The sequence below is a fragment of the Drosophila arizonae genome, chromosome 3 (genome assembly GCF_054131065.1).
Source record: "Drosophila arizonae isolate 15081-1271.41 chromosome 3, UAZ_ARI_1.0, whole genome shotgun sequence".
Taxonomy (NCBI): domain Eukaryota; kingdom Metazoa; phylum Arthropoda; class Insecta; order Diptera; family Drosophilidae; genus Drosophila; species Drosophila arizonae.
The window spans coordinates 26,619,118-26,634,524 of NC_142923.1; the positions used below are offsets into that span (position 1 = coordinate 26,619,118).

A 15,407-nucleotide genomic window follows, 5' to 3' on the forward strand; every position below is an offset into this window, starting at 1 on the left:
ATGTATGTATATTCCAGAAAATATATTTGCTAAAAGATATACATAATATTGACATCTCGCTCCCTTCTGCGGGAAATTGGGCTATTTTAATGTATTTGGGAGCAAACAGAATAACTTTTATAAAGGAAAAGATAAATATGTTACAGGAGGAGACACGGGATAATAACTATTCGTTTGATATAGTAAAAATTTCCCTTTACGAATAATTAAAAATTTTTTAAATATTCATCTCAATCTTAAGCCTTTCAAAAATAGAATAAATATTCATATAATAATAAATATTTAGAAGTATCTATATATATATAGACTTCAATTCTTCATGATGCAAATTGTCTTTATATTACAAAATCTGAAAGAGATTCTAGAAAATAATAGATTTAGGATTTGTGCATTTCTAAGCTGCGCAAAAGCTAAATAAACCTAGAAATTCTTCTCCTACGGACTTTGATAAGAATTAAGCAAAAACAAACATACGAAAAAAATGTCATCAAACCCTGCAATTTCAGCTTATCTGAGGTATTGTCGAAAAGCAAACATCTGGCCGCATGACCAATGCAGCTGACCTCTGACCGAACACCCCATGCAGGTTAATCAGCATTATAATAATATATGTGCCCCTGATATAGCAGACGATCAGCCTATAAAAGGCGCACTCCGAACTGCATTTGGCATAGCAATCTAGCAAGATGTACGACTGGTCGGGCAAGAATGTGGTTTACGCCGGTGGCTTCACGGGCATTGGATTCCAGCTGATGCATCAGCTGATGCAGCGCCAGATGAAGATGAAAATGCTTGGCATCATGCATCACATGGAGAACGTGGAGATGATGAAGAAACTGCAGGCGGAAAACCCCAGCGTGAAGGTCGTCTTCATGCAGGTGAATCTAATGGACAAATCATCCATTGAGCAGGCGATGACGAAAATGGGACAAATGATGGGCAACATCGATGTGCTGCTGAACTGTGAGGATGTGCTGCTCGACAAGGATGTGGAGACTACGATGGGCGTCAATTTGGTAAGCAAATGAGATCAGAAGATGCATCATAAACTAAATGTCTCTCTCTCTCTCTCTCGCTTTCTCTGCAGATGGGCATGATTCACATGACCATGAAGGCCATGCCCTATATGGACAAGACGCAGATGGGCAAGGGCGGCATGGTTATCAACATGTCCTCGGTCTATGGCCTGGAGCCGGCACCAGCCTTTGCCGTCTATGCGGCGGCCAAGCATGGCGTCATTGGATTCACCCGTTCGATGGGCGATAAGCGCATCCATCAGATGACCGGAGTAATGTTCATGGCCATGTGCCCAGGTCTAACCAACACCGAAATGATGATGAATCTGCGCGACAATGTCACCTGGAGCCATTCCGAGTCGATGGTGGAGGCCATCGAGAGTGCCAAGCACCAGACGCCCGAACAGGCGGCCACTCAAATCATGAAGGCCATCGACATGATGAAAAATGGCAGCATGTGGATCGTCAGCATGGGACAGCTGAAGGAGGTGAATCCACAAATGCACTGGCAAATGTAAGCCACACCTTAATATCGAACAATAAAGAAGCAGCTTTTGTTTTGTTGAAACAAAATCGGATGGTGCTTTGTGTATAAGGGATGAATATGGGATGACCTGAGATTACGATTGGTACTTTGATCTGCTAAAGACTAAAATTGAATTTGAATATTCAATTCTGACTTTGATAATGCCATTGGGTAATAATTGCAAATTTTCGTTTGAGATAGGAGCTAATATGAGTGAGATATATAAATACTGACTTATATTATGACTGACTAATATTTAATAATTTATACAAGATTTTTCAAACTACTTAACGTATATCGATCGAGAAAACTGGCATCCAAGCAGCTTAGCCCAATTATTCAAATCACTTAAATATTTTATATAATCAATATAATATAATGTAAATTAAATATATATATATATATATAACAAAAAATATCTCACATAAAATCCATCATCAACATAAAAAATTAAATTCTAAAATGCATACCCGGCGCTATTATTGTACAATGGAATTTATAAAATGATTAATAACAATAATTAACAAAGTTTTAATAATATATATATGCTATATAATAATATATGTAAGTTTTAATATATAAATTTGAAATTTATATATATTTATACATATATAATTGCACATATATGGACTGTTGTGTGTGTATGCTGATCAAGATGATTTATTATAGCTAGTTATATATACTTTGGCATTATTGTATTCATATACTAATATATATCACTAAGGCACGCATATTGAAAGATGGTTGCAAATATTGTTTAGCTATAAACTCTTATATACACAGATTGTGTATTAGTATTAAAGTCGTCACATATTTATATATAGCTTGCATTAAATGCGGATCAGTTACACATGTAGACTAACTACCGAGCAGTACATATTGCTTATAAGTTTACCAAATAAGGCAGTTGAGTTCTTTGTTTGCGTTGTTTGTCTTTTCTAATCGCACAATTCTTGTTGCACCATTCGCTTGAGTTCCTTTTGAAAGTCCGCTGATGTGAAGCTGCGATTTGCTCGAATGAATTTGTCCAGCAGCTGGGCCTGACAGCGGCCCACATTCATCATGGAGCGCCAATCGCTGGCGTATTTGGGCTTCTTTTGTTGCTGCAGTGGCGCATAGGCCGGAGGCAGTGGACAGCTGTAATGCTTCTCATTGGCCGACTGCGACTGCAGCGTGGAGCTGGCATACTCGCACATAAGGCACTCGAACTTATGAAACAGCGATAGCTCCGCTTTCTGCGGCTCAGCGTGATAGCGGCGCGTTAGCAGATGCTGCAAAAGCATCGAATTAGCAATGGGGTTAGCGCGATTCAGCTTGTGGCTGCGATACGTATCGTAGGCCGTTGCGTTCTCAGCCAAAAAGTGCAAATGGGCAGCCAGCGCGGAGGCATTGGCGAAATCACTCACATACACCGCGGAGTTGAGGTGCGGCTCCCAGTCCTAAACAAATGCAGAGTTTATATAGTTGCTATGAACAGATTATGGAATTTTGTAGGCTTTGGCAACATACGCGTATGCTGGGCGAACCAAAGTAAATGGGTATAATGCCAGCAATGAGTGGACGCCAATATTTCTCCGTAATGTAATCCTCGCAGACGCCATTCTCAATGGCAATCATGAATTTATACGGTGACAGGAAGCGCATCAATTCATCCGAATATAGATTGTTTAAATAGTCATTTTGTAGGCTGGAAGATAGGAATATAAGGCATATATATGTAGAATTTTGCAACTTCTGCTCACCTGGCAGGCAAATCCCGATTGTGTAGACATCCGCCGTATGAGTCCACCTGTATGTACTGCATTAGCTCCTGCACGTAATCCTCTCGCCCGGACATCGTATTGCAATCGGTTTGCAGAAAAACCACCGAGCCGATTTGATCATTAAACTGCAGCACCTGCTTATCCTCGAAGGAGCGAAAGAAATCCATCGAACTCAAATCGCTGGCATAGGGCAGATACTGTGTGGTCAGAGGTAAATTGCTGTGTCTGCTGAATGTGGACGTATAATTGAAATGCTGCAGGAATTCAGTGTAGGGCACAAATGGCACATTCCGTGGCGACTCCTCGTGCAGCAGACCCCATTGGTGATTTCGTTGCCGTGGCAGTGGATAGTCAAAGGTTTTCAAGTTGGAGCCATAGAAGAGAATGCCCTGTAAAAGAAGAACACACAAAATGTAATATAAAACCGGTAAAACTCTAATCGGGCGGCCCGACTAGAAAATAAAGAGAATGAGTTCAGGGTATAAAAACAACCAAAAAAGTTTTAATGTTTGTGTGGAAAATTCTTTGCGTTGCTTATTGTTTCGTTTTGCTCAATATATGTTGAGGTACTTAAAGCAATTTATCGTCATGATCAAAAAAAATCCTAATTACATACATATATGCACTTTAAGCCACGCCTCCCTCTACCCGTTACACACATTGGAACAAACTCATTATACCCCGATTTGCCATTTTTAGGGTATACAAAATAAAAATATGAAAAATAAAATCGGCGTTTAAATTTTTGTTTATCAGCTAAAAGCCGGATGCAAAGACATTGGCTCTCTTGCTCTCTCTCTCTCTCTCTCTCTCTCTCTTTGCCTATGCATTTCTTTCTCACCCTCGCTTCCTTCAGTTTTTTGTGATTGTTCGTAACATGACATGTCCGCGCTCCGCAGCGACGCAACTCGTTGTACGGCCAGGTCACATCGTTCGTCCACCAGAGCAGCAGCGGCACACCATCTCGGATGTCGTCCTTCTCGCGGTTGACAACATACCAATAGATGAGAGCCACGCTCCACAGCCAGAGGAAGCAGACGGTGAGGATCATCAATTGGCGTTTACGCCACAGTCGCATTGTGAATTTATCTAGGTAATTTATGTAGGAGACGTCCGAGTCGCATGCCACAAAATTTAAAGAACGCGCGCGCGAAAAACTGCCGAAAATTTTGCAGCAGCTCGTCTTCTTATTGTAACTGTTTCGTGCAGTGCTGCAAAACACTTGAAAGCAGTGGCAGAAAGTTACAATAGGTACGATGTGCACAATAAAACAAAACAGCAGGGCCAACTATGCTTCTACTAAATTCGGTTCAGTATTAAATAAGTGGAACGAATGTTAAATATTTTGTTATTTTAAGTATAATTGGCTTTGCCTGCTTTCTATTAAAATAATTTTTCAGTTTCACAGCGCAAATATTTTCAATTTGATATAACAGCACTTTTTGAACGTCGCAGATATTCGAAAATGTGACATCACACTTTCGATAGTCTCACGGTTACTTAACGACCGCCGTCTGTTACAATCAGCTGTTCTCTGCAGTGCTGTCAAACGCTGTTGGCTATACATCAGCTGCAGCACGTTACAATATGTATGATGTGCAATTGTGCCAACTAAGCAAGCAGTTGAAGAATATCTCGATTTACTCAAATGTGGCATATACATAATGTTTGAGGCATCGCAGCCGTCCTACACGCTCCGAAGTGAATAAAACTTGTCTAAGAGCGATGTTTACTCAACATGAAGATCTATATATACAGTTTGAATACATAAAATGAGAATTACAGGAAAATTCTATATGTCGTTTATAATAAAATGAAAAATCTATTTACTCAAACGCGTACTAAATACACTCACGGCCATCATACATGCTTGAACGTGCACTGCTCTGACCCGCAACTTTAAGCGCTGCTCAGCACTGGATCACGTCATCATAATATTGTTCCATTATACATTTTAAGCCCAAAACGAATCATCAACAGAAATCTTTTAAACTACAGAAACTATCCTCGTAGCAGCTTTTTAAATATCAAGTAAAACCACATTCAATGGCAAAGCGACAAAATGCAACGTAAAGAGTCGAATGCTGGACACAACGAGAGACAAAATCAAATATTGACATAACACGTCAACATTTGCGGCGAGATTTCGGCAATAAAAAAGGAGAACAAAAAAAGGAATATAACTAAATATATACATCTATGTATATATGTATGTAAATGTATAGAAAACATTAAAATTGGGTCCAAGCTGGAATAAGCATGTGTTATGGCCACAGCTCAGTACAATACAACAACAACAGCAGCAGCAACAACAACATCGGCAATAACAGCTGCAACAACTGCAACAACAACAACAACAGCGGCTGAACATGTTGAACGCAAACATTCTGTTGCCTCGAATTCGAATTCAAATTCGAATTTCAATTTGCCTGGCGTAAATGGACCCAGCTGGCAGAACTGTTATTACTGCACACGCGAGCATTTCAAGAGCGTGGCAGAGTTTATCAAGTGAGTGAAGCTGAAATATCCTTTATACTACTCTCCACATGCTCACTCTTCCTCCCTCTCCCTCACACAGCCATCTGCGCACTCGCCATTGCACGCGTGAAGGCGGCTCATTTGTGTGCCGCTATGGCTTCAATGGCGTCTGCGCCTCGCTCCCACTAGATGGCGTCTCGGATCGTGACTATGATGCCCATGTGGCCAAATATCATGTGAATCAGCAGACGCGTGAGCTGCCGCCTGAATGGGGCGTCTATTCGGCGGCACAGAATCTGCCCGCTGTCCTCAATGATCCGCAGCGCGGCAAGCAGAGCAATTTGTTTACCAAAAAATGGGGCGAACACTTTGTGGATCGTGTCCAAATACCGTGCAATCCTCGGCTGCCGGACATCACGCATGCGGATTTCGCTGTCTATGTGGGCAGCATTGGGAAACGCTATCGCTGGCACGAGAGGCGCCAGCAGCAACAGCAACAGCAGCAACAACAATTGCCTTCCACGACCACGCCGGAACACTTGGGTCCTGTGCCCGTGCCGGAGATATTCCTGAAATCCCAGCTGCAGCTGCATCATCCGGCCACCTTTGCACAGGTCTTTCCCGGCTACATGCAAAGCGCTAAAGACGGCGCCGGCTCGCCAGTGGAACGCCAGCAGCTCGGACGGCAGCTGCAGGAACAGCTCTCCCACTACCTGGATATAGTGGAGGTGCGCATTGCCCAGCAGGTAGCCCAGAAATCAGCTGCTTTCTTTCATGCCATGACCACACAGCATGCGATCCTGGCGGAAATGCAGCAGGCGGCGGAGCAAGTGCGTCAACTGCGCTCGGCGCTGGCTCAGCTCCATGGCAGCGCCGTCACGGACAGCTTCCGGGTGATGCGATATGCCCAGCGCCGGCAACACTATCAGACGACGCTGGACAAGCTTCGGCTCATGGCCACCGTGCACAAGACGCAGCCCATGCTGCAGTTGCTCCTGGGCACACAGGATTATGTGGCTGCCTTAGATTTGATTAGCACCACACAGGAGATTCTCGCAGCCGAGCTGCTGGGCGTCCACTGCTTCAAGCATCTGCCCATGCAGCTGGGCGAAATGGAGAAGCTAATTGATAAAATGCTGACCACGGAATTCGAACGTTATGCGGCCAACGATCTGAATCGTCCGCTGTCCGATGCGGATCTGGAGTCGGACAGCGTCTGTGCCGAGGAGGACAAACTGGTGGCCATTGTGATGGGCCTGTTGCGCAAGCAGAACTTCAGCTTCGTGCAGAGCTATCAGCAGGAGGCGATCGCCACGATTCGGGCAATCATTAAGCAGCTGCTCATTGAGCTCCTCTCTCGTGGGGATCAGGAGCTGTGTCTGACTGGAGCGGGCGAGCAGGCCCTTGACTTGACCCTGCCCGAGTGGCTGGCCATGCTGCAGCGAGCCAGCCACGCCCTGATTGCTGTGCTGGAGCGGATCAAGGCGGTGGTTTCGATTATGCAGCAAACGGCCGATGCTGCCGCCGGTGGCCTCGATCCGCACGAGCATGCCGTTAACCTCATCGACGCCGACGCCTTTCTCAGTGCTGCACACCATGAGCAGCTGAGCGCGCAGCTCCAGCAGCTGCTCCAGGCCGTCTGTCACTATTGCCACGAGCGTTGCGCCAATATTGTCTCACCACAAAGCCTGGAGCGCTGCGTGGCCACGGAGCAGGAGCTGCTGCAGCTGTCCCAGGTGGTACAGGAGTTTGGCGATGCCACACTCAGCATTTGTGGGGCGGCGAGTGTGCCGCTCCAGCTGGCGTTGAAGGTGCAGGCCTCGCGGTACGCACAACGCTTCCATGCGGAGCGCAAACAAAAGTTGGCTCTGCTGCTGGATCAGGAGCGCTGGCGTCAGGTGGACATACCACATGAGTTCCAGCGGATCATTGAGAGAATGTCCGCGGGCGACTACTCCAAGCAGGCGCCTCTGGATGGCAGCAGCCACATCACGGGCATCGGCGGCATCGTGGCCGGCAATCCGGTGCTCCTCGTCGAGGGCAAACAGCCCTTTGCTTTGGTCAGCGTGGCGCTGCTCCTCATCCAGATGCTGTACGAGTATGGGGGCAGTGCTCAACGTCTGCCCCTGCTCGCCGGCTATCACTCCCGGAACGTGATAGATCTCTTGCGCTGCTTCAATTCGCGCAGCTGCCAGCTGATCATTGGCGCCGGAGCGATGCGCGTGGCCGGACTGAAGACGATCACGAGCACGAATCTGGCGCTGGTGTCGCGGGCGCTCCAGCTGGTGCTCTACTTGCTGCCACGGCTGCGGGAGCATTTCGAGAGCATGAGCGGGTATGAGGCGATCGAGCGGGACTATCAGGGTCATATCAAGGAGATCGAGCATAAGATCCATGGCATCGTATCGGAACGGATTGCGGCACAGCTGGAGGCATGGGATGCTCGGCCGCCGATTCCATCGCAAACATTTCGTCATATTTCCAGGCATTTGGTCAAGCTGCATGAGGCGATCGCTGGTGTGCTGCCGGAGGCACAGATCCATGAGATCTATGGTGTGGTGCATCGCAATTTCAAGGACAAGCTGCGGGAGCAGCTGCTCAAGCTGAATGTCTACAACAATGGGGGGCCGCAGCATGGAGTTGTTACCTCGGAGCTGACCTTCTACATGGAGACGTTGCGCACGCTCAAGGCGCTGCCCGCCGATCAGCTCGATAACGGTATACTCGAGCACATCTGGGTGTATTGAGAGCCTATTGAGGGCGTGGCACTATGACCGATTGCTGTCGGATTTATGAAATCTATAGCAATTCAACGATCGATCAGTTCCGTTCCGTTAGTCTCTATTTTATTGTCCTGTTTTTGTTGTGTAATCGTCTTTGTTTTTATTTATATAAGCATTTAACCTCTTGTAATATTTCCAGTATCTGAAAATTTTTGTATTTTTGCAAGTGTATATTTATGCAAATCCTTAAGTTAAAGACCAGAGGATGAAGAACTCCCTCTAAACTAATTAATTTAGCGAAACGTTTTGTTTGCTGATTTAAGCGGAGTCCATGAACCTAAACAAATACAAATTATATAAATAATATGAGAAATTTATATGTTTTAATTAATGGATAATTGAATTTAGATAATGGAATATATAAATTCTATTCCCATTGAACTGGAATCAAAAGGAAATAGCTAAGGATATAAATCATATAGCAATTTCTGATCTACTAGACTACTGGTCTACTAAAAAAAAAAATATATATATATATATATATTTAAATTACTGCATTAGTGTATGTAATATTTTTTATATCTCCTTGGGCTTTCACTAAAATAGAATCCAATAGTGCTTGAATAGTTGGGCATAATATTTCTACTACAAATTTTAGATCAAGTTATAATAAAACAGCAGTTTCAGTTGGGAATATTGTGGTCCGAGATTAATAAAAGCGGGAATCCTAATTGGTGGTACTGGATAAGGCGATATAGCCTCGACATACAAGATATATAATTCGATGTTTACGATAAATATCCAAGATAAGGTTGGTTACATGATATCTATCAGCCAAGGGATGTTTATAAATCTTAATGTAATTAAAAACAAGACTCAAATATAAAGAGCTTATTTCAGTTTAGTTAAATTTTAATTAATAGAAATTACAAATTAAATGCGCTATATCAATAAACATTTTTCCGCACTGAAATCAAATGAAACTAATTAAAACTAATTAAGTTTAAAATTCTTGTTAATAATGAATAATAATAAATTTCAATTATTATTACATAAATGTATATAGCTTTGTCAAAATGAAGCACTATATCGTAGAACAGAAATATTTCATACAGCTAACAACAAATTTTCGTCTTTCATAGCTTAAATATAGAAATTGTGACTAAAACAAAATGTACTCTAACATATTTTATGAAGTTGTTCCTAAAGCTCCCACTCGAAGTCTGTGAAATATAAATAAGATGGCAACGGAGGATTGAATATATCATCTTTAGGCTGTTCGATTTCATTCGATTTATATTTTATTGGCTGGCAGGCTATATCGTCAGCATCAAGGTCGGGATGATTAGGGATATCTTCCACAACTTCCTCATCCATTTCCAATGTGTTCAGTAATTTAGATATGAGCTCCTCATTGAGCATGGGTTCGAAATTCTTAAATGTGATGGCTGAAAGATAGAGAGAGAAGAGAACAGATAAGGGAAATGGAAGAAAGAAGCAGTAATATTAGACAGTGAAAGTGTATTTAAAAGAAAAAAGAAACGGAGAAGAGTCGTGGAAGACAGAGATGAAAGATAAGATAATATAATAGAGCAGCCACGAAGAAAATATAAGAACAGAGAAGACAAGAAAATTATAATGTATGAGAAGAAAAGAAAAGAACATTATAAGGAAAGTCAAGAACGGAAATGAGAAAAGAAGGAACAAAATTAGAAAAATTGAGATACAGAAGATATAAGAAAGATAACGAAAATCAATGAAACAAGTAACAAGCACAGAGAAGAGAGTGAAACTGTGTAAAACAGAAGGGAGCATAAAGAAAGGGACGAAAAGGCACAAGAATAGGGCAATAAAATATTTTAAACAAAGTAAAAACTCACGTTTCTGGCAATTATTTAAGCATTTCGCTGAGGGAAAATCCATGTAGTCGAATAAATCGAAATCATTCGTGGAGTCGGCGCTTTTTGCATAAAGATCGTTCGCCACATTCGGCACAGACTGCGGCGCCTTGAACTGCGCCTCCAGCAGCTGCTGGGACGCCGATGCCTTTTGGGGCAGCTTCCGATGCTGTTTCTGCAGCGTTTCTTTGCAAAGGGAAATTTTTGGCGCGCAGCTAGCGGGAAATTTCGTGTTGGCGCCTTTGAAGGGCGTCAGATGCGGTTTATTGTTTAACATGTTGTCCAGTTTGCCGAGCACGCTCTTTTTGGCGGACTGCTGCAGTGGATTGTCGCCCATGGCCTTGCGCGCTGATCGGGGCAGCACTAAAAAAATATAAATTATCAAGTTAAGGCGCAAAAATAAAAACACTTGATCATTTCCGCGGGTTTTTTCCTCACTTACTGTGTGCACCCGCATTTTCGTTGTCCATCCAGATTTGAGCCATTCCGTATACAGTATAGTTTGCTGTTTAAATTAGCAAGACATGCGTTTTGTTTGTATATTTTTAATAAATTTTATTTATAACGACGCCAAGCTGCTCAAATTTACTGTTTCATATAAAAACAGAGTTGCTTGACCAGTACAATGTGACCGTAGTTGGCTATGTAGAAAATACCCAAGATTTTATACAACATGTTCCACCATTTGTCGTATAAATATCCCACAATTAACTAATTTTACACTTATTTAAGTATTTTAAGAATTGTTAATTAAATTTTACAACAAAATATAATATCAGTTTCTCTCATTATCATAAAAATTAAACATAAAAATTGCCCGCCTTAGCAATGTTTATTAACATTAGAGCGGCATTACATGCTGTTGTACTCAAAAAGGCAAATGTTTACTAACATAAAATGAGGGTAAACTGTTTATGTTCTGGTCGCGCTCTTGAGTTCAAAAAAGACCATTGGACGGGTAGGTCGTGCGTCGGGTGCGTAGTAAAATCTCGGGAAAAGCCGTTGATGATTCGTCGTTGCGTCGCGCGTGTTTCTGTGTTTGTGCGTGTTTTTGGATTAACAAATTAACAAGATTAAAAAATCCAATAACATAAATATGCGGCGGCAATTGTAGCGATTCGTGTGCTTGCGATTAAACCAATAAATAATACACAAAATCGCAACAGCCGAACGTGTGTGTGAGTGCCAATTGCAAGACAAAATGGCTGCATTTCAACGCATTTAATGCGCGCACAAAAACAACAACATAAGAGAACAACATACACAAAGCACAAGCAAACATGTAAGTATGCTCGGCTCTGTATGTGTGTGTGTATGACTGAGTGAATATGCGTGCTTGTGTGTGTAACAGGCAATGAGTAACGCGGCATAACAATATTTAATTAGCACCACAAAACTGTGAAATGTAAATCTTTTTAGAATAATGCAAATATCTAAAATCACACCCAAATATGTGAAAATATAAATACAAAAGTGTTTGTTTATAACGGCTGCTGTTTGTTTGAACAGAGACTTGTTTGTACCGCAGAAAAAAATCAAAAATATTAACATAAATTGTTATTGCGTTCCAATGAGTATTTGTTTTATTTCGTTTAAATTTGTTATAGTTCGGAGTTTTATTTTAAAATATGCCATTTGTTTATGCCGCAGCAACAATAACAAAATAAACGCGCACAATCAACAATAACATAAAATTTCTATGCAATTGCAATGAGTGTGCGCTCTCTTTTGATTAACTTCACTCTTTCTCTCTCTCATTCTGTCTTGGCGTCTCTCAATTGTGCGCGTACTCAATTGGTTCTGTTGAGTGAGTTTTGTTTTGAGTAATGTTTGTGAGTGATTTATTTTCTAGTTTATGTGTTTTTTATTTTAGTATAGAAGATGGTGGTGTTAGTAATATATTATTTTAGCTGAAGACATTAAGAAACATTAAACCAACCGCTATTAATTGTAAACATAAATTCAGATATTTGACTATGTGTGTTTGTACGTGTGTGTGACTTAGTTCACCACTCAATACTTATATTGTCTATCTCTCTTACGCCGACGACTTGAGACCGCCAAGAACTCGAAAGACACTCACGCAAGCAACAGCTGCTGCATTCACATTGCTCCCCACTTACCTCTTTCTTATCTTCTTATTTTACAGCTCTGCTACAAAACCGCAAAAACATCACCAACAACAACAACAGCAACAACTTTGTTGAGAATTTAAAACTGTAAATTTCGTTTCGAACGCGTTGCGGTGTTTTTTCTCTTCTCGGTTTTTCGTTTTCTTTTTCATTGATTTTTACGGGCAAAAATTAAAAAAGAGGAGGAAAATATAATAATAATAGCAAAAAAAGTGAAAAGTGATGTATAAAAAGCATAAATCATTACATATAAAATTGTTGCAATATACGTGACGGGTGTTCAAATAAGATCGCATTAAATAAAGAATCATATAACCCAAATAAAAAAAAAAAAAAAGAAAAGGAATTAAATAAAAAAAAAAAAATAATAATAATAATAAATAAAAATTTGATGGTGCTCTTATACGTGTGCGTGTGTGGATATGTGTGAAAATAGTAAATTTTAAATGGAAATCAAGTTGAAGTGGAAATTTGTTGCAGTTAGTTGAGATTCGATCAAAACGCTCACAACCAAAATCAGATTAAACTACTGCCAAAAGAAGTAAATAAAAATAAATATAAAAAAATTCAAAAATATTAAATAATTAAGAAAACTTAAGGATTTCACATCTTTCGACACGTTGGATACCATTTGCATATAATGTCATCAACATGTGGATTAAATATAGTTTTCATGTCGATCATTTTCATTATCATCGTAAATGGTAAGTGATCTTGTGTGAAAAGACCAAAAATGTATTTAAATAATTTAAACATGTTCGTTTATTGTTAATTATCGATAATTCTTTAAGTAATATGAAACAACATGTGATATAAACGTTTTTAACATCGAATCGTACTCAATGATATTTTAAGATTTACATTTTTCTCATTCTCCAAACGTCATAAGAATACGTGATCCATATATATATATTCGGTTTTTAAAATGATTTCCGTACACATAACTTTTATATGACTCAACTCGAGCGTTATTTAACATGAGCTTTGTTCGGATCTCAGTTTCACACAGTCAACTCGTTAATATATGCTGGAATGTATAGATATATCTGTGTATATATATATATATATAGGTATATAGGTAGATAGGTATATCTACATGAGACAACTGGCTGCTATTGTGAAGACCTTGACACCTGCGGGCTGAGCAAAGCGTATCTATTGTTTCACCTGCAAAGACGGCTGCTGTCATGGTAGCTCCCGCTGTCGCTGCCGCTGCTGTTGCTAAAACCTTGATTGTGAGGCACGTTTTGTAGAAGCTGTAAAATTTTGTAGCTGTAACAAAGTTCTATGGCCTTAAAAGTAAAGTGTTTCGCTTTTATTTTGTTGAAAGTTTACAAAGAAAATTGTTAAGAGCCTTAGAACATGACGCACAAATGGGCCTAGAAAAGAAATACTATTTTTTTGCAGGCATTAAATTAAAATGAAAGATGAAGAGAAAAAAAGTGCTAACAAATAAATATGTAGATTAGGGGGAAAAATGTTAATTTATTAATATTTCAAAAAATTCACAAAATACGCGCAGAATAATAATAATATATTATTAGTATTATTGGCATGTTAATCTTAAAAAAAACCCCATTTTCAAATCAATATATAAAAACCATTGAGGATTCCTCTTGAGCTTAATACATGAGTGCATAATACATAAGAATTCTCAAATTAGAAGGGAAATTGAATTCTATAAAGTATTGAGGAAAAACCCATTTGAGTAAAGCTAACCATAAATTTCATCTGTATACACACACATACATAAATACATCCACACAGAGGCCCATAACAGACGCACATAAATAAGCAAAGCGATTAAATGCAGTCGTCGTTTGTGAAATAAGAGTAATACAAAGAACAATGCCAAGTAATTAGGAAAGTGGGTACTAAAATTATAAGAGTACAAAAAGAAAATCGTACGCCGTACCACCCCCTCTACTCATGCCACCCCCAAACACCCACACACACAGAGCGTAATTATTTGTGTGCTTTTATGAAAATGTTAACTTAATTTCTGCATGATTGAGCATTTATTTCAATGTTATTGTCTATGGGTCTTGGGCATTCGTAACGCCCTCAGCTCTGTGCTCTACGCAATACTCTTGCGCCCCTTGCCGAGTTCTATCTCTACTATTGTGGCTTTTGTATGACTCTAATTATTGCTGTGTTCACAGTCAAGTGCTATTTGGGTGCAGGGTTTATTAAACAAGTGTACGTATCGTATGTATGTATATAAATGTATATGTGTACATATAAAAAATATATGTATTTGCATACATCATTTTCATTGACCAAAATAACTCTTGAAATATTACAAATAATTAAAAAAAAAAAGAGAAAAAATAAAAAAAACATAAATAATTATAGATAAAAATATATTAGTCGAAAATGAAATTCTAAATAAGTAAATAAAAGTGTCTCAGAAATAATAAAGATATTACAGATATATTCAAGTATATACGACAATTAAAGAAGCAAAATTGATGTGTATTATTAGTAAAATAAAAGTCAAGCTTCATCTAAAAATAACATACGAAACAATAAATAATGTAGTATGGCAATTAGAAGCCACTTGCCTTAATTTGCTGGTCAAGCATTACAAAATACGGGCGGGCAGCTCTCCAAGCCAACAGACACACAGCAACAACTACTCAGCTAATTAGCTGTGTGAAGCAACCAAAAACAAACAACAACAACAATAACGTCGACAGAGACAACAATAAACCAAGTGAAAACCGGTTAATCCACTCGTTTTTGCCGGCTAATCTAAAAAAAAACAAAAAAACAAAAAGAAAAGAAGAAGACAAAGGGGCCGAAAGAAAATTTCGCATTGAGTACGAAATGTTTATCGTACGTATTGAACGTTAGGGTCAACGTCTTGTA

At 40.1% G+C, this 15,407-nt stretch overlaps 4 protein-coding genes across 8 annotated transcripts in view; 2 read left to right on the forward strand and 2 right to left on the reverse strand.

Moving 5' to 3' along the window:
- The first annotated feature begins 656 nt into the window (after nt 1-656).
- Nucleotides 657-1,589, forward strand: Fbp2 (Fat body protein 2). The gene is made up of 2 exons (XM_018003556.2): nt 657-1,016; nt 1,088-1,589. Exons 1-2 carry the CDS (start codon nt 687-689, stop codon nt 1,532-1,534), a joined length of 777 nt encoding a protein of 258 aa, XP_017859045.1. The 5' UTR covers nt 657-686; the 3' UTR covers nt 1,535-1,589.
- A 704-nt stretch (nt 1,590-2,293) lies between these two features.
- Nucleotides 2,294-4,620, reverse strand: FucTB (alpha-(1,3)-fucosyltransferase 10). Its single transcript, XM_018003555.2, has 4 exons — nt 4,147-4,620; nt 3,285-3,694; nt 3,052-3,229; nt 2,294-2,981 (listed from the first exon to the last, which is right to left on the reverse strand). The coding sequence occupies exons 1-4, from the start codon at nt 4,381-4,383 to the stop codon at nt 2,481-2,483; spliced, it is 1,326 nt and encodes a 441-aa protein (XP_017859044.1). The 5' UTR covers nt 4,384-4,620; the 3' UTR covers nt 2,294-2,480.
- A 170-nt stretch (nt 4,621-4,790) lies between these two features.
- Nucleotides 4,791-15,407, forward strand: part of kuz (zinc-dependent metalloprotease kuz) — a 187,551-nt gene continuing 176,934 nt past the window's right edge. For 4 of the 5 annotated variants that reach the window (XR_016268913.1, XR_016268914.1, XM_089463488.1 and 1 more), the window contains exons 1-2: nt 11,315-11,686; nt 12,554-13,240. Coding sequence is in view for 2 of the 5 variants with exons in the window: in XM_089463488.1 (XP_089319614.1) it covers nt 13,177-13,240 (64 nt within the window). In the remaining 3 variants the exon portion in view is untranslated. Of the gene's footprint in view, nt 5,814-5,883; nt 11,687-12,553; nt 13,241-15,407 lie in introns of those variants that run through there. The other variant, XR_016268915.1, reaches the window with a different exon arrangement.
- pim (pimples) lies at nt 9,504-10,988 on the reverse strand. Its single transcript, XM_018003557.2, has 3 exons — nt 10,847-10,988; nt 10,387-10,767; nt 9,504-9,954 (listed from the first exon to the last, which is right to left on the reverse strand). Exons 1-3 carry the CDS (start codon nt 10,887-10,889, stop codon nt 9,710-9,712), a joined length of 669 nt encoding a protein of 222 aa, XP_017859046.2. The 5' UTR covers nt 10,890-10,988; the 3' UTR covers nt 9,504-9,709.

Excerpts from the sequence above, each read along its gene's own strand:
- Fbp2 (XM_018003556.2), top strand. The coding sequence starts at position 687 with ATGTACGACTGGTCGGGCAAGAATGTGGTTTACGCCGGTGGCTTCACG. Across the intron at positions 1,017-1,087 it reads CTACGATGGGCGTCAATTTG|ATGGGCATGATTCACATGAC; the intron begins GTAAGCAAATGA and ends CTTTCTCTGCAG.
- FucTB (XM_018003555.2), bottom strand. The coding sequence starts at position 4,383 with ATGCGACTGTGGCGTAAACGCCAATTGATGATCCTCACCGTCTGCTTC. Across the intron at positions 3,230-3,284 it reads AATCGGGATTTGCCTGCCAG|CCTACAAAATGACTATTTAA; the intron begins GTGAGCAGAAGT and ends CCTATCTTCCAG. Across the intron at positions 2,982-3,051 it reads TTGGTTCGCCCAGCATACGC|GACTGGGAGCCGCACCTCAA; the intron begins GTATGTTGCCAA and ends GCATTTGTTTAG.
- pim (XM_018003557.2), bottom strand. The coding sequence starts at position 10,889 with ATGGCTCAAATCTGGATGGACAACGAAAATGCGGGTGCACACA. Across the intron at positions 10,768-10,846 it reads CGAAAATGCGGGTGCACACA|TGCTGCCCCGATCAGCGCGC; the intron begins GTAAGTGAGGAA and ends ATATTTTTTTAG. Across the intron at positions 9,955-10,386 it reads CTTAAATAATTGCCAGAAAC|CCATCACATTTAAGAATTTC; the intron begins GTGAGTTTTTAC and ends TCTATCTTTCAG.